Consider the following 27936-nt stretch of genomic DNA (forward strand, 5'->3'; position numbering starts at 1 on the left):
GCATACACATCAGTCTCGTCGCCATGGCTACATGAGCGATGTAGGGTTAAGTATTTGGGGTAAAGAGCAGTTGTTAGAGATGGTGGCCCATGTGCGGTGGTTGGTTAACTTTCCCAGAAAAAATGTGTATTTCCCAAGGACACTTTCACATCTTGATAGTGGCTTGGGATTGAACCACTAACCCTACAATCTGTAGATGGCCATTTGATAATAGTAATAATAATAACATTTTTTATTTGGAGACATCTTTCAAGACACCGAAGGACACTTTACAATGCATATAAGAAATACTATATACAGGGGTGCACATAACTTTTTTAGTGAGTTACTCAGATGAGTACCAAGAGACAGCGTTTGGTACTCACCCCACACGAAGCGTGGTCCTCCTCAGTGTCTCCTTCACTGTCCTCAATTTACACTTCTTGCATGCTAGATGATGAAGATGATGAAGATGCACCTCCCTGTCTCTTTTTAAGCCTCCGATTTGCTTTCTCCAAAACTTGTTGCCAAAACTGTGAAGTCCTTGCATTTCCTGAGGCCAAGTTGAAGGATCAAATACTAAGAAATGATCACATGACTTGAAGTCATATCTGATTTCAAATGTGGGAAGTGACAAAGCACACTTATTTACTCAAGTACAATTTTGAGATACTTGTAGTTGACTTGAGTATTTCTATTTTATGCTACTTTGTACTTCTACTTTTACTCCACTACATGTATTTAATACCTTTAGTTACTTTACAGATGTGGATGAATGATGTGAAATCTAATCAAGTGTTAAATCAGACTTTAGTTCCACCTGGAGTAAATTCACAAGCTACCCTGCAGTATACAAAGTCATTCAAACTAGCTGCTCCTTTACCAGCTTTGAGAACACTTTCATGATCAATCATTATAAAACATATCAGATATATTATTCTGAAATGGACCAATCTGCACAATGACTACTTTTACTGTCGCTACTTTAACTATATTTTGATAATACTTTTCTAATTTTACTTGAGTAACATTTTGAATGCAGGACTTTTACTGTAACAGAGTATTCCTACACAAGATCTGAGTACTTCTTCCACCTCTGTCTGATTTCAAACTCTTCCATAACACCCTGAGTAAGTTTGCAGGCAGCTGTGTGTTTCACTCCACTTTGGTGTAAATAAAACTGCAGCAGCTTGACCACAGAGCGTGAACGTTGTGATCAGATGATTTTGCGCAGTTCTCCAGTGTGTGGGCGGGGCACAGAATGTGCACAGGGGAGTCTCCCACCGCAGCCAGTTGGCGGACTTTTGGCACAATTCTGTTGTTTATACCGACGTTAACCCTGTCTGTGCACACGGCGACCAACTCTGTCGTCCAGTGATCTCTGCCTCTGCCTCCTGGAAAGCTTCACAGGTCCGTCGGTTATGTCCTGCGCGGCTCACCCAGCTCCAGTTCAATCAGTCATAGAAAGATTTTTTGCAGGGAGCGAAACGGCAACGTAGCTGCTTAATGTCTTTGGGTTTTTTGACATGCCTAGTAGTTTACTCCATTGAGTGTTGACAAGAAACACGTGTAGACGAAATATGTGTTTTGTTTTGATGTTTTGAGGTACGCAAAGGCGCGTAGTGACACAAGTGACGTTACGCAATTCAGATTTGTGCCGCGCATGCGTACCTGCGTACCAGTTATGTGCACCCCTGACTATATAGGTAAAAACGGCTAAATATAACATGCATACAGGTCAAACAGAAAATAGACATTATTTAAGAAAAAGCAGAGAGGTATGAAAGGACAGGAAAGCAGCATCTGAACCGTTTTGATGTGGGGTTTTAATGTAAAACACATATGTTGCCGATATGTTTACTGCTGGTAAAATCTCACATACTTTGATATACTGAATGTGTTTTATTTGAAAGCACTGCCCATCATTTTATGCTGTCATGGTATGCCTTCGTAGAGCTAATGTAGTGAAGATGAGCTGAGCGGTCACTGGAGAAGAATAGGCATCATAGTAACAAGTTAGCTAATCCAGCAAATGAGTGATGGGCTCGGAAAGTACGAGATGCTGAGCCTGCTGAATCAAAGCGCCCCTGGTAACAGAGTTACAATTGATTTGAATGACTTCTTGCTCTGCTATAGAAACTCAGCTAATGGGAGCACTGATAAGGCAGACTGACTGAGAGAAACCTTTTTAAAAATGGTAAAATCCGCAAAATAGAATCGAACAAGACACAATTATTCAATCCAATGCAGCATCATCTAGAGATTCACTGTTTTACTAATTTATTCTTTTTTCAAATTCCATGTATGAGAAGCAGCATTTTGAGCTCAAATCTGAATTCCATATTGTTGTACGTTTACATTAGTTCTGCCTTCAACAGCTTTCTGGTCTGAATCCAACATTTTAAATATAATGATGTCCCTTTAATGGGTGGTAGGGTATCACTCGCTGTTTGCAGTACATGGTCATGAGTTGGAATTATGTATATCTGCTACTGTCATAATATTATTTTGCTTCTTAGAGAGAGCCGCTCACGTGGGAACTTGTAAACACGAGTTCAGTCGGTTGCCGTGCACCGGCGGTCCCCACCCGGCTGCTCAGAGGGGGAAAGCAGACGCTCACGTGGCAAAAACAGGCCGACGTGGGTGAGGGTCAACACGTCCCAATTATTAAAGGAGCCACATTGGAGGGTAATAGGCTTAATTCATTTACCCTCCTTTTCACCGGCGGTCTCCCCCCCCCCCCCCCTCTCCTCCCTTATTTCAAAGCCAATTACTCTGCCGGCGAATACTATGGCTGAGAGAGAGTAAGTCATCTCCATGGCAACAACGCCCTGTCTCTCAATTTTCTGTGTGATTGTCGGAGTCATTTTCCTCATTGTTGTGTTTCTGCCTGTGACCTCCTCAGCGCACATCACACACAGACACACAATAATTACCATATCATCTGCTTTGTTGTTCTTTGATCTGTTGTGCGAGTGTGGTTTGTTTCCCATCGGTATACACATAGATACACACACACACACTTTCTCACACACACTGGTGGAAAGTAGCTAGGTACATTTACACTTCATGTCTGTATATTTGTATATTTATGGTGTATTCAATATATATCTATATATATCCTACGTTATTTATATGTATATATTCATGGTTTGTGTATTTTGTTTATCTTCTACTGCTGATATGTATATCTTGGTTGTTTTTTATTATTTTTTTATTCATGTACAAGGTCTTATCAACTTCATGCTGTGATGAAAGAAATGCCAAATTAGGATCAATAAAGTATATCTTATCTTACTCAAAATACTGTACTCAAGTACAAATTTGAGGTACTTTTGAGCATTTTCTTTTAGTGCCACTTTATACTCATATTGTACTTTTCACTATATCTAAGTTACATGTTGTTACTTTCTCTATAAATGTTGATTATTCTACACAGAAAAATGTACTACATACTTTTGAACTAAGATGTTTTGATGTAGATTAAACAATCCAAGATACAATTTAAGCACACCACAAACAACGATTGGGTTGCCAAAGAAATGTATTGGCGGTTAGGGTTTAGGGTTATTTCACAGTTCCATCTTCTCACATGTTTTTTCTGTTTTTCCTTTTAAATATGTATAGTTTTCTTCGGTAATAAGTACTTTTACTCCAATACTTACACTACATTTTCCTGATCATACTTAAATACTTTTACTTAAGTGCCATTCTTTACTTCTAATTGAGTTCCCTTACATTGCACTAGTAGTACTTTTACTTAAGTAAAGGATCTGAAGATTTCCTCCATCACTGTCTCACACACAAAGGCACCAGCTGAATTATACTCGTGTGTGTTGTACAAATAATCCTGCTGGATGTTCTTGGCAGTCCACATCTCCGGATCGGCCTCCTGTGAGTTTTCCCTGGAATGACTCGAGTGTGTGTGCGTGCGTGTGTGTGACATGGTTGAGCTTCACTTAGAGGGGGCAAAGACACAGCTGTAGCTTAGTATATTATCCAGTCCTGCTGATATTGACTAAACAAAGGCTGCTTGTGTGTCAGTGTGTGTGTTCTGAGTAGTCTGAGGGTGAAGATGGTCAAGGGTCAAGTGTCTGGGCCTCTGTCTGACCTCTTGAGTTTGTGCAGGCAGAGTGCATGGCTTATTTTAGGAGAGAGGACTTCATGTTTCATCAGACTAGGATGCTCAAACAAGCGAGGTTTTTGACTTGGGAGATTTGTAAATAATCTTACCTGACAAAAAGGCGACTTTTTCTTTGAGGATGGAGAGAACCTCCATTGCTCTCATCTCCTCATTTCTCCTGAAACCTGGATAATGAGAAGGGAGAGAAAGAGAGACAGTTAGGTTTGAATGGAGAATACTAAAAAAAGTGTTTGTTTTTTCGCACTGTGGATCAGGCAAGACTTCATTTTCCTCTACGGCAGATTATTTGAGACGTAATCTGCGGATTATTATATATATATATAATTTAAAACTCAGAAGATTGACTGAATCACGAGGAAAAAGTCAGTACTTTTTACACACACACACACACACACACACACCACACCAACACACCACACACACACACACCACACACACACACACACACACACACACACACACACACACACACACACACCCACACACACACACACACACACACACACACACACACACACACACACACACACACACACACACACACACACACACACACACACACACACACACACACACACACACACACACACCCACACACACACACATCACACACCACACACACACACACACCACACACACCACACACACACACACACACACACACACCACACACACACACACACACCACACACACACACCCACACACACACAACAACAACACACACACACACACACCACACACACAACACACACACACACCACACACACACACACCACACCAACACCACACACACACACACACACACACACCAAGAGGAAGCACTGAGTCTGTGGTTGGAGAAATAGTAGCACTGAGACTAAGTGAGGCAAAACGATGGGGAGTTCACAGAAAAACAAAGAGCTGTTTGTAGCTCCTGCTATTACAGAGGTGAAATGGGGGTGAGGCGATATTCATTTCTATAAGTCACTTCAGTTCCCGTCAACTAAGATGAAAGCAAAACACTATACAAAACGGTAGACTGTGTGCTGCAGGGATGAAGTTGAAGGTCTTGGTACCGTCACAAAAACATAATAGGATTTTTGTATTGAATTTTGATGATGATTATTATGGAGAAAACCTTACCATCATCCAAAATGGACACATCTTTCAAGTAAAAACATGTGGTCATTTACAAACTAAACACAATCGCATGGCTTCAACATATTACTACAGTTCCAGCAGGTATACATATAAAATCTACAACTTGGAAAGGTCCAGTTAGAACAGTTTGCAAGAGTCAACACAACCAGCCAAACAAAGCACACTAATGAGTAGATGATTAAAAAAAATCTCAAACTCTTCTAGCTTGCAGAACCACATACCTAAATTCAGCTATCTAATCAATAACCAAATGAATAAAAACACTGACTTCATGATTAGGGAACCAGAAGTGCTCTGTGGTCTGACTTATACAAATCAAGAGTTCAATTGAGAAGAACAAAATGTCAAATGTAATCATGCTAACATAGTGATGTTACCAGGTATAATGTTAACCAACCTACAGTAGTTGATGTGTCGTTTATTATTTAGCAAGAAATAATTCTAAATGTCAACTTCATGATGGCAAGAAAGTACCAATCAAGCTCAATCCTTCCAATAGTGTTTTTTAGATATTTTAAAGGAGAGGGGTCATGCTTTTCCGGTTATTACCCGTCCCCTTGTGTGTTATGAAGGTTTTTATGCATGTAAACGGTGTGCAGAGTCAAAACCCTCAAAGTACACCCTGTAGCGAGTAAAACTCTAACACAGAAAATACCTCCCCAAAACGCCTCGTTGGAGATACGTCACTGCCCATTTGAGTCTTCCATTTCGTTCCGGGTACGGCATGATGTCAAGCGGTACCCGGAACGAAATGGACCAATCCCGAAGAGCCGTTACGTTACGTCCGCGGAGCCGTTACGTTAAGCCCCCGCTGATTGGTCCAAATTGACCAATCCACGGACTTCCTCACACACAGGCTCAGCTGATTTCTCCTCCCTGGCTGCAGGCTGATAACAGACAGTTGGGATCGCGGCAAAATTCTCTCTGCAGACCCATTCTCACAGCGTTTATCAACCTTTTTCTTACTCAATATCAAGCCACACTTATTGTTTTTACTTCGGATGTGAGTTTGTGTGTGCTCAGGATGAGTTTGGCTGTGTTTCGCTATGTATCCTAAACAAGGAAACAACACCTCCACGGAGCTCAGCGCGATTCACAACGTCCCGACCAATCAGAGCACACTGTGCTCACAGGGAGGGTGGGGGCTGGAGCTATTGGAGCTACAACGAGCCGTTAAAGGCAGAGAGTGAAATTCAGTGAATACAAGTAGTTTACAGAGATGCTGTATGAGAAACCAATGTGAGTTTGGAAAAATGCACAGTATAAATCTATTTTAGTAGACCTCAACAATGGAATTATGATCAGTGGAAATGGCCATGACACCTCTCCTTTAAACAAAACAAACCAAACAGCAGACAGAGATTGCCTTCCTTTGAGCCATGCTGCTAACATGGTGAAACATAATTTAAACAATTACCCCATTTAATCATTTTTATTCGTCAACTACCAGTTTAGAAATGGACACAATTCAGCTTTCAAAATGTCTCTTTTCCCGACAAACCACAGTGAGAACATTTTCTAAATCGACTATTATAGAGGGTTAACAATCTGTCGGATAAGAAAAATTCAAAAACACGTAGCTCGCCACTTCAACTCTACTTCGCCTCCTCTTAGACCACTAAACTCTGACATTTTCCTATAAATAAATGTCCGCAACCACCTGTTCATATTCAATGATGAATCACAACCTTTAGTCGCCTCATAAAAGCTTCAGCATTTTCTCAATTTTGTCTTTCTAATAACTGAAGCTATTTCTGGGAATGATCCTCTGGCGAAGCACATAATGTGTTTTACATACTGGTTTGTCTGGAATAAATGGAAGAAGATACTTAGCAAGAGCAGTAATGCAGAAAAACCCACAGCAATAATCCAAACTATAAATTTTCAGCGTATAAATGTCAAGCTGGATCTCATGGGCGTGATGGAGCCAGAGATCCCTCCTCTGCACGGCTAACATTCTGTCAGAAGCCAATGAATGGCTGTCAGGGGATATCGAATAAGTGAAAACCTGTTCAAACAACTCTTATATATAGACACACAATTCCCTTAAGTGATTAAACTCACTTCTCATCTTCAACACACACAGGTGGACAGAGTGAAGCCCAGATTTTGTCCTTCAGACCGAGCAGAGGTGTGTTTGTGTGACTGATGACCAGACGAGTAAATTATAAGTGTCTCTTTTTTCCTCCTGTCTGTTTTTGACATCTGTTTTTTTCCACTGGGCTTTTATGCCCTAAAAAATCCTATTTATTTCCCTGTTTTAGCATTTTATATAGAAATCAGTATGAAATGACCTTATCTGAGAGGTACATATGTACCATATATATGTCAATATATGTCATTCACATGCATTAGTGAATGAGTACGCTTACATCTACTATTAATTACTTAAAGTGAGAGAGAAAGTGAAGCGATTACATCTTATTTTACGGCTGAGCCAAATAGATTTAAGCTTTAAACCTTCAGTCATAATTTTGATATTCAATTCATGGGCAGCTTTTTTTGCACTCCAATATTGAAGATTGAAGATTCAACTTATTGTCATTAGGTAGTACAGGTACTATGTAACAAAACGGTTTCTCTGCATTTGACCCATCCTAGTGTTAGGAGCAGTGGGCTGCCATTATGTACGGCGCCCGGGGAGCAGTGTAGGGAACGGTGCCTTGCTCAGGGACACCTCTGTAGCACTTGGTCTTTCCGGGACTTGAACTGGTGACCTTCCAGTTGCCAAGCCAAGTCCCGATGGACTTCGCCACCACTATGCCTCTTGACTCTGTAGAAACATGGTATTTCTGTACAGTTGCAGACAAGGAGAGGCAACACTAATATTATAAGCACTTTGGAATATCATTTGTGAAATCATATTCTGGTTATGGCTCCGTAGGATTCTGTGTAATTCAATATTTTTTAAGAACTTCCAAGCATTGTAATGAGACAAAAGATTAAATGTATGTAAAAATAGATATAAGGTCAATTCAAAACGTGTTTTTAAGCAACCAAATATTATGCTTCAATCATATTTGATGTCATTTAGCAAAAACAGCATTTTCAGTACGGTCAAATGGCTCTCCTGGTTATTGCACTCAAATAGAGGCACACACCTGTAATAATAAGGTGAACTAGCAGCATCATAAATAACATGTATAAAACCATATATGTAACAAAAACTGATATTCATCAAAAAAGTTATTTTCATTTTTTTTTAAAAACATGACAGACTCAAAGCTTTATACAAAAACCTTGATCGTAGCTTTCAATTCATAAAACTAAAAAACTAAATTTGGAACAGCCTTGTTTAATTCTGGTCTCTCTTCATTGAAAGTCTACACAGTGTCTTATAGTGTGGAGTTGAATGGGGAAGACACACACACACAGACACACACACACAAACACAAATTGTTACTATTTATTACATAATGAGTGCTGTGGATTGTACTCCAGTCTCGGCGCTCAGCGGGTCGTCGTGTTTATAACTGGATGCTAATGAGATGCTAATTCCTTTCCGCCACCGGAGGAGATGGATGAGGATCAGGACGCGTCTTTATTTGTACTGTTCCTCCCTTCTCTCATTTATCTCCCGACTTCCCTCAGGGTGCCACAAAAAACAAATGATCATGATCAACTACGTTTCCCACTGCGCTCCTCCTGCAGAGAGGGAGTGTGTAGTTCTTCATTGATGATGTATGACAGGAGGCTGCCACACACACACACACACACACACACACACACACACACACACACACACACACAGACAGAGAGAGAGAGAGAGAGAGAGAGAGAGAGAGAGAGAGAGAGAGAGACTCCATTTGCAGGAACCAGATTTACATTTTATTTAGAGAAGTGTTCAATTAAGCTTCAACTAATAATCAATTTCATTATTAATGAATGTGTTGAATATTGTTGACTTACTCCTTAGTTATTAAGACGTTGGAAAATAAATAATCATGACCAATTAAGACAAATAAACAAAATAGAGAAATTAAGCAAATAGTTACATTTGATTAAATCTGCCTGGGAATCTTCTGTAAATTGTCGTACCAATTGAACGTTTGTGCGCTATGTTCAAATTATGGGCCAATGTTTTGACATTTTATAGACAAAATGAGAAAAATAGAAAGATTAATTGATATAGAAAATGATAAGTTTGGACAAGAGAATGTGTGGAAATGTTGCATGATCAATAACTCAAAGCGATTTTTTTTTTTTGATCATTAAAATAGCTGCATTATCATCACATTTGTGTGAAGGCTGCTATTTTTATATATTTATTTTTGTGCCTTTTTTTAAATATTTTCATTCTGCATATGTATTCTTTATATATATTGTTATTCTTTGGGACGGTGAGAAACGGCATTTCTGTCTCCCCGTTTCTACGGAGAAAAGTTTGACCTGTTTTTCTTGGCAATGGGCCAATCAATTCATCTTTACATGTGATCATATACCATTTCTTGATATTGTTTACACAGTCTTATGTAGTTGTCTGGTGTATTGCACTACATGTAAGCACTTGTTTTTTGCTTCTTGTTTTTGTACCCTCACCATATCTGTCTATCGTCATATCGTCTGAGTGTTTGCTTCCCTGTCCCTGAATGTTGCATCATCTTTTAGTTTTGCATCAGGGACATGGAGAAACAAAATGTTGTTCTGTGTACAGATTTCTGATGTGTTTAAAACTGTATTTGCTAAACATTACCATATACTTTATTCACAGTACAAAGTGTATTATTGCCCATTCATTACAGTAGTAATATCTCAACCACTGCTGTGTAAATCTAAATGTTGGAGTGTGTTTACAGGCAACGTGCACACACAAAAAGATAAGTTAGTATCATGTATACCATGTGCGTAATTAATCTTCTAACGCAGAGATAATCTTTGATGTTTCCCACAAACGAGTTGTCTGATTGGCTGTCGGCCATCAGCCAGCAAGATAATCAAAGGTCAATGAAAAACTTGTTGACAAGATGAAAAGCTGGAAACCACGGTGTGTGTGCGTGTGTGTGCGTGTGTGTGTGTGTACAGTGAATGCTTTGTAGTTCTGTGTGAATTCACTACTGTATGGTTAAAGTTAACGGTCACTAGATCAAGGTCTGCCAGTCATTTTTAAACACCCCCCAAACACAGAAGCACTCTTATAACCCACACACACTTTCAAACACCCTGCTTGTTCCTCTCTTCCTCAGATAATTACCGTAAAGCTCCTTGATAAACTTCTACTTCACTCGGTGATCTCCTACATCTTCTTAAGTGTCTTTCACAAGCACGAGAAAAGTGTTGCAACCAACTAAATGCATTTTGTTGTTAAATGTTAATATAGCGTTGATTTCATTCTGTGCAACACTTATTACCTGATGATTACACGGCTTATAGATCCCTGTCAAATGTTCTGCTTCTAAATGTTATTCAATCTGGAAGTATCTGAACATGATGCAAATGCTATCCTGCTATTTAAGAATATCATACAGTACAACCCCCTGTAGATGTTTGTAACCGTGTTGAAGTATTTCGATGTTGTGGAATGTCTCTTCTACCGAAAACGAAAGGTAGGTTTACACACAGAGACATCACTTCCCTGTGCTCTGCAGAGCTCTGCGACTGGAGAAAGTGGCACAGCAGCTAAATATAGAGTGGCCAGGTCACACACACACACACACACTGAGCAAAGGAAGCAAATAAGAGGACACGGAAAAGCAAAACGACAAAGATGTGTGCGGTAATTTGACTAGTCATTCTGTTGTAACTGGGTTTAGAGAAAGAAAAGAGTGTGTGGGAGAAAGAGAAGGCACTGAAGGGGTTCGCATTCACACCGAATCAGGCGTTGTGGTGATTAGCGCATGGTTGTGCAATGGTGTGTGTCACTTAAATTGCCCATTTGAGTGACACTCATTTGATTTACCCATTAGATTTGAAAGGCCCATTGATATTTGGTTATGTGATTGGGGGCAGCAGCATGACGTCTGGTCGTTTTTCTCAAAAAGTTGATTCGGTTTCAGCTTCTTGCTGTGAGTGTTTTTCCAGCATGGCCACAGCAGTAACCCAAACACAGGAGGGAAAGCTTTCTCGCTGCAACAACTGATGTGTCGAGAATACAGCCTAAGAGTATCAGCAAGCAAAGGTTAGAAGGTGTGAGGTAGAGAGGGAGCAGGTGGGAAATGACAGGTTGAGGCGCAAACAGAGTAGGAAAGAAAAGACAACGTTGTTATGACAGACAACCAGTCAGTCTCTGTCAGACGCACACACTCCAACTTCCCATCTTTATCTCAGTATTTATTTTATATTTTGCCTGTACTTTCAGCATTGTGTTTATTTAATTTAGAACGTTTATTGGACATTTATGGCTTTAGTGTTTTGCGATCACTCAAAGTGTGGAAGGGGCGATAAGGTTTCACACACTTGCACATCGCTGGCAATGCCATTAGGAGCAATTTCAGGTTAGGTACCTTTGCCAAAAGACACGTTGTCAGGCTGACCGTAGGGGCCAGGGATCAAACCACCAACCCACAGCTCGGTGGACATCCACTAAAACTCTAAGTCACAACTGCCCCCATGTAAAAGCAATATAAATGGGGAGAAAAGCAATTTGAGTACAACACAGGATGAGTTGAAAAAAGAGAGAGGGGGGAATACCTCATCGTATATTACTGCCTCGCAATCAACAACCCACCATTAGTACCCGCATTGTACCTGTCAGACGGATGAGGGCCGAGCCTGTCTGGGCGAACCGCCATTTGTGATTGGTTGCACAGCAAGTCATGCTTGATAATTCTTCCACAAATTGTAAAATAAAGAAAACGGGTTGGGTTAAATCAATACATTTCTGCGGATTTGGCTTCGTCTGCTGATGGGGAAACGTGGTCTGCTGCTAGCATCAGCTTAATGACAGTCTTCTGGGTCCATGTGCTGAAGGGATCCCGGTCCGCTGTGGGCAGAGTGGCAGCAGCTGAGGCTAATCCCGGGATTCCTGAGGGGAGATATTCCAATCCAGCAGACAGCCAAAACCGCCCAAAGTGGGGTTTTCTACACGTCGACACGGAAAAGCCCATGCAAATATTTCCAAGCAGGAACATCAGCAGCTATCAACACACACCAGCACACTGTGGGTATGAGGCAGTGTGAACCCCATGTGGCATTAGGTGAGCTGCTTATCTGCCAGTCTTCTGGAGAGGCAGGTTCCTGGAGGTAATCCTCAATGTGTAGGAGGGGCAGTCATTATAATATGCCTGCACTGCATTTGTGTAGAAGGAGAAGCTGCTTAGCACCAGCAGGGAGATTGATGGGGAGAGTACTTGTAGTGCAGGAGGGTTGGCTATATCATCAAATACACATCGCAATCTTTCCTCCCCTGCTGAGGCTCTACAACCAACAGTATCAGACTGTGTTTGTAACTGTATGTCTACGTGTATTTAACAGTGTTTAACAGTTTACCCCAGAAAACATCATAAAGTGAAATGTGTGTGGTGATGTGACTTTAGTTTGTTGTTTTAAGAGTTGTAACCCTGATAGGTTATCAAATGATCTAAAGCACTGTTACTCATAATTAGGGTAAAATATTTCTATTGCATTTATGATTTTTGATTAATCCCTCTACTTGATATGGAGGGTTGAGCTGAAGTAATGATTTGATTTATCAATTAGTCGATCTACAACATTCTACATTAAAGTCATTTGTCAAGCAAAAGCTAGGCTAATTTAGTGGTTCACGGTTCTTAAATGTACTAACTAGCTTAAGAACAAACACAATTACTACAGGTTTTAATTTGTTATTTTCAGTTATGACCGAGTGAGGATACAAAAAAAGGTATATCCAGCACATTGACAATAAAGGGGCAGCCCTCTGAGGCTAATTAGGTTACAGAGGAAGTTTTCAATTATTTTGGAGTGCTGTGATGCATGAAGTTGCTTGGCATACTAAATGAAAAGTAAATAACATGTAGTTAATGTTTACCTTCCCTGAACGTGTTGAAGTACAATAACAAACTGTAGGAAATTCCTGGTTTCTTTTGTAATCAATAAGCCATCAGCAGAAGCTTAGGCGGTTATTACCTTTCCACGACGTCCATATTTAGAAAATCTGAGAAACTGGCGTCCATTGCCAAGCCTTAAATTCCCACGAATAATTTATTGTCCGAAAACTGTGTTTGTCAGGAAGTCCATCAATCCAGTACGACAAAACGGACCATTAACTACAACAACCTTTCCTTATCGACCATCAGTTCAGACATTTGCTGGGTCACTGGTCCTGTGTAAAGCGGATAGTGATGAATCATAGTAACCACCAATATGGCTACTCCCCTCACTGAGAAAGGGCAACACAGATGAGAGGGAAAGGCCAGAAATGTCCGTCATCCTTTGCCGTGTGAAAACTACCGCAACACGGTCAGTTCATCATTAAGGTCAGGACTGTTACTGGGTCGTGTGTGTCAGAATATGTCAACACTCTTCTAGGGGCCTCCGAGAGGTCAAATGGGCGTCACACAACAAAGCCGATTACTGAACAACACAGCTACAAGACTAACCCTGAGATACAAATGTGACAAATACCTCAAGGAGTGGCCGAAGTGTGTGTGTGTGTATCTGCTTTTGAAAAACACCAAGAGAATGCAACAGCTGCCTGGACTAAGACAGATGGACGGTTGGTATGGTCAGTCAGCCAAGGGAGGAGAAAAAGTTGCCAACATGCCACAAAACACACACACACACGGCGTAATCTCATAATGGCTCCCCAGCAGCTGAATTGGACGCATCGTTTCTGAACCAGCTGTTACGGGTCTAGGGAAACCAACACCGTACACATGTGTGAGCAACCCTGCATGATTTGGACTTCCCACATTCACAGCGTGCCAGAAATTCCTCACTGAGGGATGTGTGGGAATGGCAGGGATTCCTTGGAGCTGAGGGAGTGGACAGGAATAGGCGTCCATGACTTGGACCCTGACCTACATCCTGATCAAAGACGCTCTGACCGAAAAAAAAGCCAGCCAGTGTAGCTTCAGTGCTTCATGCTTGGTTAATCTATTAATGTTTCACTGTGGGAATCTCTGAAATGGCATCACCTTGATTTTGACATTAAAGATTGATAAACTCATGTATGCAAGCACATTTTTTTCCTATGATCCAAAGGTTAAGTGTTCAGGTTGCTGGGAGATGAGGCTCAGTATTTAAAATGGTTCAAAAAACGTTATCACAAGGAAGTAACGTAAAACAAATGCTAAAAGTGGCACGGTTTGTCCTGCAACTCGGTATCCCTGTACTGACCAATCAGGTACCAGCACCAATTGAGTACCGGGTCTCAATACACATGTCAGAGGCATTTCCTTCTGTAAAACTAAAACTCTAGAATAAAACTATAAAATAAATACTATAAAATTATAATTTTTAAATGATCGACATGCTCTCTTCAATAGATGTATTCCGTAAACAAAATTATAACATTAGGAGATTATGCCGTTTCATTCATAGAGTTGTTTGATTTCAGAACGGGGAGATACTAGGGTTGTAAAGTTTTTACATATCTCCCAACCCTAAGACAAACAGGCTGCTGTTTTTGCGCTGTTTAAGCTTAAGGCTACTGATGTTACTGGGTGTTTCTCAATGTCGAGGACGCTTCCTTGGTAGGACAAGTCCCTCCGAGTCAGGTCCTTCAGAAGCGATGCAAGACTCCTTCCTAGCCTCAGAAAACGAAAAATTGTGGAACAGGCTAACAGGTGTGCATGTGTGCGTCATATGCGAGGCCCCGCCTTGAATGGAGCGCGATTTCCGCCAAAGATTCGAAAATTGGTCCGTGCGCAAAGCATTGTGGGGATTTTAAGCATAGGCGGATTTTGCGGGGGGTCAGGGGGGGCATTGCCCCCCCTAGTGGCTGAAATATGTTACAGCATTACTACGTCGAAAACTGTTCCAATACAAATATTTCGTATATCAATATTTTACTAAGGTAGGACACTGGTTAATAATATTGTAGCGTGTTCAAGTAACCAAGGGATATAGTAGTTATCAAATAAGTATAAGATGTGCACAGTTAGGATAAGTTTTACAGTTATGTAACGCACTGTTGTTGGGGGGAGAGACCGCCCCTTCCATATGAGTGTGTGTGTGTACGGCAGGCATGGAAAAGTCATACTTAGTGCGGTGAGCACTGGCTTAATTGCTACTGTAGCCGTAGCACCCCACGCAATAGTTGGGACTGTGTACTGCAAATTTCCCGCAACGAAGGATGCCGGCCTCGGTAGAATTCCAAGCATCCTGGACATTGGAACAGTCCTTCGGCGGGACTCGATGGCGTAGCATCCTTGAAATAGTGGCTCTGGAGCAGCCTTCCTCGACATTGAGAAACACCCACAGATATCTCCGAGATCCTACTGTAGAACATGACATACCTTTTAAAGCCAGTCTACATACTCAAACCCATAAATTCATAAAACGAAATGCTCCTTACACTTGGATTAATGTTGGGTTACTACTGCAAGCGAATGGACAAGCGAATTCTATATCAAACTAGATAGACACACTGATTAACATGTGATTGTGCTTTTGCTGTTGGAGAGACTGAAACAATCAGCTGCCATTTAAACTGTTTACCTGCTGGGATTCACTCATACTGCACACGGCTTTCACATGCAGAGAAATCAAAAGCTAGACAATTGCCTGGTTACGGTTGCCACGGTTAGAGAATCAACGGTCAGTCGTCAGTAAACCGCTGCTAACCTGGATGCGTTTTACAGTACAAAGACATGTAGTGCTACTGTCTGTGCCTGGAAGTTGGCGCTGGTGCTGGTCGTGTTGAGCGCATTCATTTTCCAGTCATTACACACTTTTCCGACACCCTAGGCAGTGTAAAAACATGAACCCCCTGTATTTGTGGTTCTGTAATTACTACTGTGGCTACAACCCCGCCAAATAAAAATTAGCAGACGATTTCAGATAAATGTTAGAATGTGGCAGGTGTCACTTATTGTGTCAGAAAACAGAGGCTGAGACACTGAGGATGTTATAGGTGATCACAGCACTGTTCATCAACTCCATTCTCTTATGTTTACTTCTTTATAATGTTCTCATCTGACTCACTGCTTTTTAGTGCTTTGTGTTTTTATAAACAGTCAGCTAAACGGTTGTGTTTTCCCTGGCAGCTGTCCACCCGCCCTTATTCCTATTAAATAAGCTTTGATTGGCTGCTGCACACGGACATTGATGAAACAAGAGGGGCTAATCTGATTGGCTGTTTTGAACCGACACAGCTGTGCTACTCTAACAATGCCCTTACTGTGGGTACAGCTGGCACGGGCTCTGCCACTGTATACACGAAACAACAAGTGAGTAACTGGTTAACAAGTAAAAACAGGTAATTACGCCCTATTGTTTCAGTACCCGTATATTAAAGGTCCCCTATCATAATGTTTTTCATCAATATATTATAGATCTCAGATATATACAAAACATGTCTCTGAAGTGTTTGGCTCGAAATACCAAACAGATCATGCATTGTAGCATCCCATAAACCCCTCTGTTTCAGCCCCGTTTCAAAAGTGCTGATTCTCTGTCTGTTACTTTAGATGAAAATAAGGAGCCACTCCCCACGCCCCTCTGAGAGATATTTGGTTAAAAAGAACACAATGGTGCTCTAGGAGGAGATTCAGGTGATAAGGTGGGGGGTGTTTCCTTGGTTGGTGATTGGCTAATGGTTACACAAGCCAAAAAAATCGTTATGACATCACAAAGTGGCCAAGATCTGATCAGCTCATTTCAGACAGGTTTTTATATAAATGGATCAGGACAAAAAGAGAGGGGGTCTTTTTTCCTGAAACTTTCAGAATCTCTTTACACAGAGGGGACACATGTTGATGTATAAAAGACATGAACAAGTGGATGTTGCATCATAGGTGCTCTTTAAGTTGCCATTTGTGCCAAAAATAAAAATAAATTCCTATTCTTTCAAAGAAAATCAGGTTTAAATATTCAGTTTTTACATAACAAGTTGAGTCTCCCTGGGGTTGCATTTTAAACTGCATAACACATCTCTTAAACTAGCTGTTTAAGGCAGAAGGAGGCAGGATATGTTACAGCTGCATTGAAAATCAGGCTGCGTCGATGAAAACTGGGTATCATTATCTAGAAACACAGAGCTGACAGTGTGAGCGATTAAACAGCCTGGGTGTTTGTTTCCACTCCACTCTCCATCTCCTCCCATTTTCTTATTTTTTGTCCCCAAATCTGAGTTTATGCCTGGGAAATACACCATCTTTCCTTTGCCTCCGCCTCTTTTTGTTCTCTCCATCCGTCCAGACCTCTAATAGCAGGGTAGGCTAACCGAGCGGAGAAACAGGCCAGGGTTACCCCAGCGACCCAAACACAGCAGGGGACGAGCAGAGAGGGAGGAGGGAAGAATGAGAGAGAGAGAGAGAGAGAGAGAGAGAGAGAGAGAGAGAGAGAGAGAGAGAGAGAGAGAGAGAGAGAGAGAGAGAGAGAGAGAGAGAGAGAGAGAGAGAGAGAGAGAAAAGACGGCCTGTTTTTGGTGCCAAGAGTTCATTTGTCTGGGTCTTTTAACGCCACCTGATGTCATTCAGACAAACCGTGACGATACAGAGAGAAAGCACTGTTGGCAACTCTTAGATTTATATAGAAATGTGATAAAGAAAGGAAACAACAACTCTATTTGAGTGTTGTAAATACTTCCACAGTTCCCTTCCGTCACCAGCTGAGATTCAGTTTTCGAGTCTTGTTTTCAGCGGTTGACTCCGGCTGCAGTTCACCATCGAAAGCCAACGGCAAGCCTTTTTCAGTTTGAGCTATCAGCACGGATACGCCATCTGGAGGCAGCCATGAAATGAAATCTCAGCTTGCAGAATGCATCGATCACTCAAGATTCACACATATTTAATTCAGCAGCAGAGCTATATTTTTGACTAGTGAAACAGAGACGGACGAGGATGAAAATACTCGAGCTCACAACACTCAACTCCATGAAAAGCATTCTCCAGCACATCTGTCAAGGTCCAAAGGCATTTACATATATTACATAACTGCACTGCTCCCCCCCCCCCCCCCCCCTTTGCAACCCACTCTTCAGCTGCCCAGTCAGACCAGTGGCTGAGGAGTCCAACAGATGGACAGGCCTAATCCCCCACCCCCCCCCTCTCCAACCCAGGAAGTGATAACTGGCAAGCACCAGGAAGATAAGAAACACACTTGCCCTGACAGTGTTGCACAGACAGGCTGATCAGTGGCAATGAAGCCAAGTATTGTCTAGAATTAATTGCATTCAGGGTTTTTTGTTCATCTCCTTTTTCTGCAGGCGCTAGAGCTGTCTTCATTGGGGCCCTCGGGCACCAGAGCAACCTGCCAACTCACTGCCCTCTTTTATATCTAGGGTTGGAGGGGTTTCCTTCTGATAGTTATGGACCAAAGCTACTGAAAGTCAATCATTTTTCTGTGTCTCTTTTTCATAGTAGAAGGCATTGTCCATTAAAGATTAAACGTACCCCTGAAGCACGGGGGAGTAATAATCTTATACTAAAGTGGTCATATGTCTCCCTTTAAATGTCACATCAGAGGAGAGCAAATATAAATCCTTTTATTTTCGGGAATAAACCATCATTACATTACTTGAAACAACAGGAATGTCAAGTGTGACTGAGAAGGAAAGGTCATTTTAGTATGAGCTAATGGCAAACTGGGTGATTAAATCATAATGGACGATACAGCAGGAGCAACTGGACAAATCAACTCCATGACCAAATGATAGTCTGAGAAATAAGGCTGGAAACAATCCTGAGAGAATGAAAGCTACAGAAACTTTCCATCTGAACTCATCGTTATCTCATCATCACGAGAGTCTGCTGTCGCTACGGAGATTGGGTGCTAGACACAGGTAGCCAATCACATGCTGGGAAATAGGGTATGTGATGGGGAGGGGGGGGGGAAGGCTGTCAGTGAGATGTGAAAACTCACGATGACAATGACCTGTCTTTGTCACCGGGAACACTGAAATATTAATCGTGTGTGTGTGTGTGTGTGTGTGTGTGTGTGTGTGTGTGTGTGTGTGTGTGTGTGTGTGTGTGTGTGTGTGTGTGTGTGTGTGTGTGTGAAAATGGTAAAGCACACTCCACCATTGCCACACTAACTGAAACAGACATTGAGGGATGGAAAAACAGCAGCAAACTTTAGATTGCGTGGATTTGGTTATGTGTGCTTGTCTTACCTGCTATCTGACTGGACACATCTCCTTTTGGCTCTTTAGGGAGGGATCCATCTGTAAAAACAGACATAAATTGGATTTTTATGACCAACAAAGAGATAGAGCTTGTGAATAAAAACATCATAAAAAGCAATGGAGAGGAGCATTAACAGGAATATACGACAAGTCAATGATGATCTGTTGATGACTTTGGGGCATTATTACAATGCTGTTCAATTCACTGTGCCAAAAAAACATATTTGATATCCACCAATATAATACTACCAGCACTAACCAGTAGTCCCACTGCTTTGCTGACACTTAAAGGTGGGGTAGGTAAGTTTGAGAAACCGGCTCGAGATCGCTAGAATTTGAAAATACACAACCGGAGAAAATCTGCCACTTCCTTATAGAGCCCCTCCTCCAACACACACGAACGTGCACATGACCAATGAGGGCACGAGATAAGTTTGTGCACAGATGGAAGGCTGACAGGCAGGTAGGCCATCCAGTTATTTTAGCCGGGCCGGCTAAAATGATTGGTCGTACTTTTTACAGTACTACGGCTTCCACAGATGACATTTTTTTATGGATTTTGTGTCAAAGCACTTAAGATATTCATTGCTATCGGGATGTTAAGAGCATTCCATGGAATATAACAAAAAGTGTATCTCGAGCCGGTTTCTCAAACTTACCTACCCTACCTTTAAGATCCAACAAAATAAGAACATTCTATTATGAATATGCTAAGAAAACATCAAACTATGAGAGAAAATTGTCATGTTAGCAGCTCTGTGTTGCTTTATTTGGGCAGTGTGATGCTAGCTAAATGCTATCATTAGCATGCTAACATACTATTGTTAAGCAGGCATTTAAGATGAACAAATGTCTTTGTATTGAATTTAGTGAGTTATCATGCTAATATTTGCTCATTGACAAGTAGAACTTATGCAAAAGGTATTGTTATTAGTTTCACTGGAATTATTTGGGAACAAACTAAAGTCTAAAAATGTGCAAACGCACCACATAAAATGTCAGGGGATCATAAAAGTCATTATAGTTCCTTATGAAGAGGTCATGAATGTCTGCACCTAATAGTATTCCAATCTATTCAATAGCTGTTAATGTATTTCCCCCCTAAGGACAAAAACTATCAGGCTGACATTGCAATCGGTGCTGGCGTGGCAAAATAAAAAAGTCTGTACCAGCTGTCAGAATCTGCTGCATTGCTAAACAGCAAAAATAGAAGTTATATTGCATTACGTATGGCATATGGAAAACTCTCCAACCGTAGTTTGTTCAGTAAAACAAAAAGCCAACGAATCAACATTTGATAAGCACAGGAAACAGTTTAATTAGAAACACAGTCTTATGAGCAATACAACTGGTGTTAGAAAAACTAGCTACTGTTAGCCTCTACAACATAATCACTCAATGTACCACCAATATGACATGTCTTGCTGGACCAATGCATGCAGAAGTTATCTTCTCATCACCCTATACCTCATGACGGAGGCCCAGTGGTTTCTCAGTGGATGCAACAATCAGCCCATTGATGGCGCCTATAGCCTGAGAGAGAGGCTGCTGTGACTGAGAGGAAGATATGGTCAGTGTCATGTGCTGTCAACATGTAAACAAGCTGGACGCTGCACTGGCTGACTCAGTGAAACACACTCCCTCTGTTCCGAATCAGGCTCACTCCTTCCCGTTTAACACCACAGAGCACGGCATTAAGGCAGAGGGAAGCTACTGTATAGGATCTGTCAAGTATCTAACAATATGGATGAAGACGTAGGTCGATTTTTATACTTAACAAGACCTATTGAACATGTAGTGGATGCAGTTTAGGATTGGTGCACTGCTTCCATAGCTCTATAGAGATAGTGCTGCAAAACGATCATTTATTTATCGATTAGTCTGCACATTTTCTTTAATCTATAAATGTCAGAATAAGGAAACGTGTCCCAGCTTCTCTTTTTCTATTCCAAAAACTAAGAATACTCAGTTTAATGTCATATAAATCAGTGAACATCAGGAAATGTACATGCATGAGAGGCTTCAAAAGTATTTTCTGACAATTTAGCAGAAATAAAATATTTGGTCATTTGGTGTTGATCGACTAATCTTTGAACACAACGATATCGAGTTTCTATGTTTTTTTTTTTGTTATTTTGGATCATGTACTCGCTTTTGGCAAACTGACTCAAATCAGGATTGTTTTTCCAATATGTACAACATGTGGCAGTATCTACAAGTATACCTTCACATGTACACACCTACAATAAAATGCAACATGACACACCCCAACACGGCATCAGTTGTGACAAATGTAGCATCAACTTCAACACGCATGCAAATCAATAGTGATAGCACTCTTGGAAGTACCCGGAAATCTGTTTACATTGCACTCAAACATTCGTGTTGTAAATGTCTGGACTTCCACTGTTGTTTTTTAGTTGGGAGTGGCATGCTGTAATTACAATCAAACCTAAAAAAGTAAAACTTTAATCAAATGTAAGTTGATACCTCTCCTTTTTTCAGTTGACTGCATCAGAAAACAACAACCCTCAGTCTTGCCTACATGTTTGTACTTGTAAGCTCATAGAAGTGTGATCCAACTTATTCCTGCTATATCAGATTGATAGACGGAAACCAAAGACGTCTTGTATGACTGCAAGTTGTATGTGGGTCAAAGGATACTGTGGATTAACAACATAGAAACATGGATTACATTTGGATTTAACTGACTTGACAAATGGACTTAGTGGCTGGTGGATCATAAAATCCGCCCTTGTGTTAGTGGGTGTGTGTTGCGTTTAGGTACCTGTAAAACAAAACAATCCAGAAAGTCCAGTTTAAATAACAGATTTAAAGGATTTTGAGAAGCCAGGACACTGAACAATGATCTGTTTTTTTGCCAAGACAAAACTCTGGGAACGCCAACGTGAGGCAACTACTCTCCAATCTTTCATTGTGGCGATCGGGAAAGTGTTCACGTAGCAAAGTATTTACAGTGCTGATGTGAATGGTAGGAACACATGGGAAACCTTTCATTCCAAATACTGCAATCTGACATAAATGTGTATGGCTGCCAACTGCCACAAATAAGGGGGGACTGTCCGTGTCCGTTAACTGGAGGGTCCAGGTTCAAGGCTTGTTACCAGTAAGTATCTGCCTTGCTAAGAACTCAACACCGTCTAGCTTCTTATGCAACAGGCCATGACCTCTGACCTCCAGAAGCAAGAGAAAAGAGCAGGGTTTCCCACACATAGACTTTACCCCCTACCCCCCCCCCGTTGATGAGCGTGCTCCACTATTTGACAATTGGTTCCCTTCTGTAGTGGATACTAGGATCAACTTAATAGACAGCTATGATTTGGCAATATTTTTGCTGGTGGCTGTTTGCATTAAAGAACATATAGCATCAGAGAACACAATACATGAGCAGACTTGCCGGCAACAACTGCCAATGCCACAGGGGCTCATGTTTATAAGGAAAAAGCTCATATAAACATGGCACAGGAAGAGAAGTGCAACGATCTCAAAGGATTTTTTTCTCTAACGCTGTTTACCTGGGAACTTAACAGAGAATGAATGGGATGAAGAAGAAAAGAAGGGAAAAGGAAGGAAAGAGAAAGACCAAACACCCACATACTTCACATATTTGTAATGCCAAAGATGTCCACTTAAGCCGCAGTGTGCAACAATGTAATACCAGACTACAGTAGTGGTTGCCCACATCTTATCGCAGTGTAAACAATCAGAGTTGTAGCTTAGCCAGAAGTCAAACACTCATGGACAAAAAGGAGATAAAATGCATTGTATGTGTGCATAAAAAGAAGCTGTGAATGGAGACCTTTCCTCTGAGATGGGACCGTTGAATTCAACAACACACACACACACACACACAAAGACAATTTTGTTGCAGACCATAGTAGGATAAGCCCACCACTAAAAACATCAGCCTAGCTATTTGGATAAACAGACACACATCCAACGACCGTTGAGGAGCTAAAATGCAACGGTCACAATCCCATAACACATCCCACCTCTCCAAAACATGCAAACACTCTTACAGTGAACTCACCTAGACCTCCTCTCTGTTGAACACTAGCTTTACTGTATCCAAAACTGAGTTCCCCTCCGCAGACAGCTCCCTCTTGTCCCGACACACACTGCTTCTGTCTCTGAGCCCACGTTAACACAAGACCACCCTTTCTGTGGGCCCCTGCCTTTCCCTTCTCGGCAGGCACACTCATCGTTTGACTCATTCGCCAGTAGGAAAGACCCTCTTTCATTTAAACATACCTATTGTCTGGCTCACACTGACTAAAAATGAGGCGCGAGCGAGGCACAACAACAATGAGCAATATCCCTGCTGTCAAGGCTGTCTTTGGAGAGAGTAGATACTGCTGTTGGGGTTTAGCAAACATTTCAATGTCAAGGGCCATGAACAACACATTTCACAATATATTACCTGAGGGATCGCCCTTTTAAGAGTTTGTTGGTGCCAGGTAAAAACTGTAGGTGGTAAGATAATAGTGGAGAGAGCGAAACTTGTAGGATGTCAAGTGGTAGGAAATATTGAACTTCAGATGATAATAAAATACTTTTGTGTTTTTGTTATCTCGGTATAAGTTGGTATTTCGCCTCCCAGAGATAACCTCTTGGTCAAACAAGGTGATTAGAGCGGTGAAATTGATCTGTGCTGATTTCTATAGAAGCCATTTTTTTCTGGGGCTCCTCTCGTTGCTATAGTTCGGCTATGATGGTCAGCAGTTCACAGCTAACTAGGTTTGATTAAAGGCGTTGAGGTACAGGTAGAGAAAGGGTCCCGGTCAGATTCTTAGGCTTCAACCACACTAATGTTTTGAGCAAAAACTATCATCGGTCTCACAAGCATTTTGGTATCATTTCAGAAATAGTCTTGGTCCATACTAACACACCTAAATCGCATATAGAATTGTTTTTCAGGTAATCTGGGCATTCGTGTGCAATATGTAGGGCTGATGGGACAGGGTAATTGATGCAAATCTATCCAACAGCGCAACAGCTGCTAGCTAAAACAACAAAATTGCTTGTAATTTATTATTCATGTTACATTTACCAATATTAGTCAAGGCTGATGTTTTATTCAGGAGAAAGGTTGTGTGACAGGGGTGTGATAAATCAGGAAAGAAGACTCAAAAAGGAAGCATTTGTATGTGTCTGCATCATCATTTAAAAAATCTCTTTTACCATCTGTCCAGACTAGAACTCAGCAAAAGTTTTCAAAAGTCGTCATTTTAGATGTTTTGAGAAAGCTGGAGTATTTCGGTAGTTGGGTGTGTGTATAGCAAAAGCTTTGTGTTTTAAAAAGAAAACGTATTACTTTGGATGCAGCCTGACTCTAACATTAAAATCAAATAAAAAACACTGTGGAATTGTACTATTTTCTTCTAAAAGTATCAGAATGAATGCATGAAATTGGTGGAGTTCCCCTTTAACCACATCTTAGGACCATGATATACTTGCTTTTTTTCCTTGCTAGGGATGAAGCAATCCAGCATCCTGGATCCAGATCTGTGATACTGATCTTAAATTTAGCGGATCCGTCAGAAGTGGCCAATCCACATTAAACACAGTTTGATTTTGCAAGTTAGCGCACATTCAGTCAGTCATTCTTGAACTTAAACAAGCGTTCTGTTTGGTCCGACAGTCACAGTGTGTGTCTCTGTAACCCTGAAGTGATTGATTATTGAATCTAGCCAGTTCTTCTTCATTCCAGTTAGAAGACTGAATACATCAGTACCAAAACGCAAGGAAATGCACAGATGGTTTCATCCAAAGACAAACAGACTAGGAAGACTAAATCTTAAACAGCTGCGAGATTAACACTTGGCTGACTCACTATGTCTATGATAGATAAATACATCAATATTCTTCTTAACGATAGGACAAGAAATACAAACTGTGAAACTCTTTGTTTTGTTGAACCAATACTACTCCTTGTTTTCAGTCCTAATGCTGAAAACTGACATTTTTCTGTCGAACCATGTTGTTATCTGCCCTCTCCTGAGATCCCAGGTGCAAAAGAGTCCTCCTTTGGATTAAAAAAAAGCTTGGCTCTCCCCTAAAGATCAGGACCAAAGACCATGGCTTTTAACTGCTCTTAATTTTATTCCTCTGGGACCCTTTCAAGGAACTCAGTGGTCCATAGCCTTTGCTTTGGGCCACAAAAGGCCACTGACTGTGAGGTTTACAGTGGATCAATTTCCCTGAGTTCCCGGCCCTTAGCAGGAGAGAAAAGGGGAGAAAAGTAGGAAGAGAAAGTGAGCGAGATGGGGAGGGCAACGGTGAGATTGCACTTTTGAATACACTGGAGACCCAAAGAAAAATGGAGTACAATGGTCTTTCAGGACTTGTCCTAGTTTGGTTCAATCTCTCTGCGTGTCGCTTTCTACTTTCAAAATAGGAGAACAGGCCATCCTGGCAAATCTTTCACACTGATCCTAATCAATTTACAAGCTGATTCAATTCTTTTACCGACCTCTTTCATGAACCAGTAGAAACTCTGTTAACACAGCTTGGCACACAGCTACACTCCTCCTCCCTTCATTATCTTTCCAAGGTCTCGCTCTCGCTCCGTCTTTCACTTTCTCCCGTCCACCTGAGCTGAATAGACTTCCTTATTTCCCTCTGAGAGGATAATAAAATCATTTACACACTGTAAGACTTATTGTTTATGCTCCTTTTACAAGAATGCGTTAAGAAAATGGTTATCAGCACACGTGACTTCGCGGCCAATTGTAAACCTGCGTACCCCGCCTCCCTCGCGACCTACCTCCCATCTTCTCCATCTTCCCTCTATTTTCCTCTCTGCCCCCTCCGCGATTTTCCCTCTCTCGTTCCAGCTTGTTTTCAAAAAGACGGCGGTGGGGCGGCAAATTTTCCCCGAGCTCACACCAATTAGCTATCACGCCGGAGAGATTACTGACGAAGAGCACAGCAGATGAGGGAAAAGTGGGACATGCTACTTTTTAAGACACAGAGAGGCGAGGTGTGTGTGTGTGTGTGTGTGTGTGTGTGTGTGTGTGTTAAAATGGCTCCTGAGAGGGGATTTGAACAAGCCAAACACTCTTATTTACACATCTGACAAACATCCTAATGCTAAAATTCCCTTGTTAATTGACTGAAAGACTTAATTTGATATTATTATATTTTACTTTTAAATACCTCTTATCCATCAGCGCAAAATATTACTAGCCAAAGCAAATTGCCCCTCAATGCTTTTCATCTCTAAATTCCTCACGCTCTGCTTGCCCTGAGTATGCTGATTGACAGCTATGTGATTTGTAGGTGAATTAAAGTTGCAGCACGTGTAAAAATGTTGTTTTCAAAGCATCCAAATGCAGCACACGATCCACCATTCAACTCAATGGCCTACATCGAGGCCATAGAAGGGAACGTCCATATGAGCTCTTATCAGCTGACCTTTGGTCTTATCTAGTCTGTGTCAGGGTGGAAACGTGTGTGTGCGTGTGTGTGTGTGTGTGTGTGTGGTAAAGCTTTAATGATAGCACGTGTCTTTGGCGACCCAGTTTACATAGGCTTGTTAGTAAAGACCCAGAAGACATGGTGGCTGTTGTTACCATGGTGATTAGACTGCCAACCGAGCCTTTCTTGGTGTACACAAAAGCAGGATTTAACATAGCACAGAAAGAGTCTTTATTATGAATAATTCTTCTCTGAATTACACTGTTAATGGGGCCTCAAAAGTATACACAGCCTTATTGTTTAATACTGTCTTTGATACCCTCCCAAAAATGTCTATTGCACTTAGTTACATATAAACTAAGTCCTGAAAGTTGGTTAAGAAAGTTCATAATAGTTTTGTGCTAATTCTTTGATCAAATACTTCTTGATTAAAGTGTTAACAATTGTATACTCTACTTCATTAAGTTTGATTATGCACAATATTTAAAGGAATAGTTCAAGATTTGGGATGTAACCTTTGATTAATTTATTCTCAAGAGAAACGACTCTCATACCTGTATATAAAAAATTACGCCACAGCCATAAGACATAATGGTTAACTTAGCTTAGCCTAAAGATTGGAACCAGATAAAAACAGTTAGCATAGCTCTGTCTGAAGGTAGTAAAATCCACCTACCAGAACATCTAAAACTCACATCCATATGTCTTGTTTGATCAATCCGTTAAAAAAAAAGTTTAAAATGTTGTGGTTTTAGGGGCAATTATTTGGCAACAAACAGAGATTCCCAACAACCAATAATCTGGCACGTAATACTCCCTTGAAAACGAAAGTGGTCGGATCTTGGGCTACATCCCAAAACCTTTTTGCGTAGGGATTAGGGGAAAGTAGATATTCCTTAAAGCAAAGTATTAAAAAAAAGTATTGTTTTAGTATTGTTTTTCTGTGTGCATGTGTGCAAACATGTGCACCTCTCTACCTCAACGCCTTTACAAGGAGACACACAAAGTAATCCCAGAGAATAAACA

General features: G+C 41.1%; 1 protein-coding gene across 5 annotated transcripts in view; it reads right to left on the reverse strand.

Annotated features, from left to right (window-relative positions):
- Positions 1–27936, reverse strand: part of trioa (trio Rho guanine nucleotide exchange factor a) — an 88721-nt gene that overhangs the window by 51424 nt on the left and 9361 nt on the right. For all 5 annotated transcript variants that reach the window (XM_034124636.1, XM_034124635.1, XM_034124634.1 and 2 more), the window contains exons 2-3: positions 19459–19509; positions 4213–4287 (exon numbers count right to left, since the gene is read on the reverse strand). In XM_034124636.1, coding sequence (XP_033980527.1) covers positions 4213–4287; positions 19459–19509 — 126 coding nt within the window. The remainder of the gene's footprint in view (positions 1–4212; positions 4288–19458; positions 19510–27936) is intronic.

This window comes from Trematomus bernacchii, unplaced genomic scaffold (assembly GCF_902827165.1).
Source record: "Trematomus bernacchii unplaced genomic scaffold, fTreBer1.1, whole genome shotgun sequence".
NCBI classification, from domain to species: Eukaryota; Metazoa; Chordata; class Actinopteri; order Perciformes; family Nototheniidae; genus Trematomus; species Trematomus bernacchii.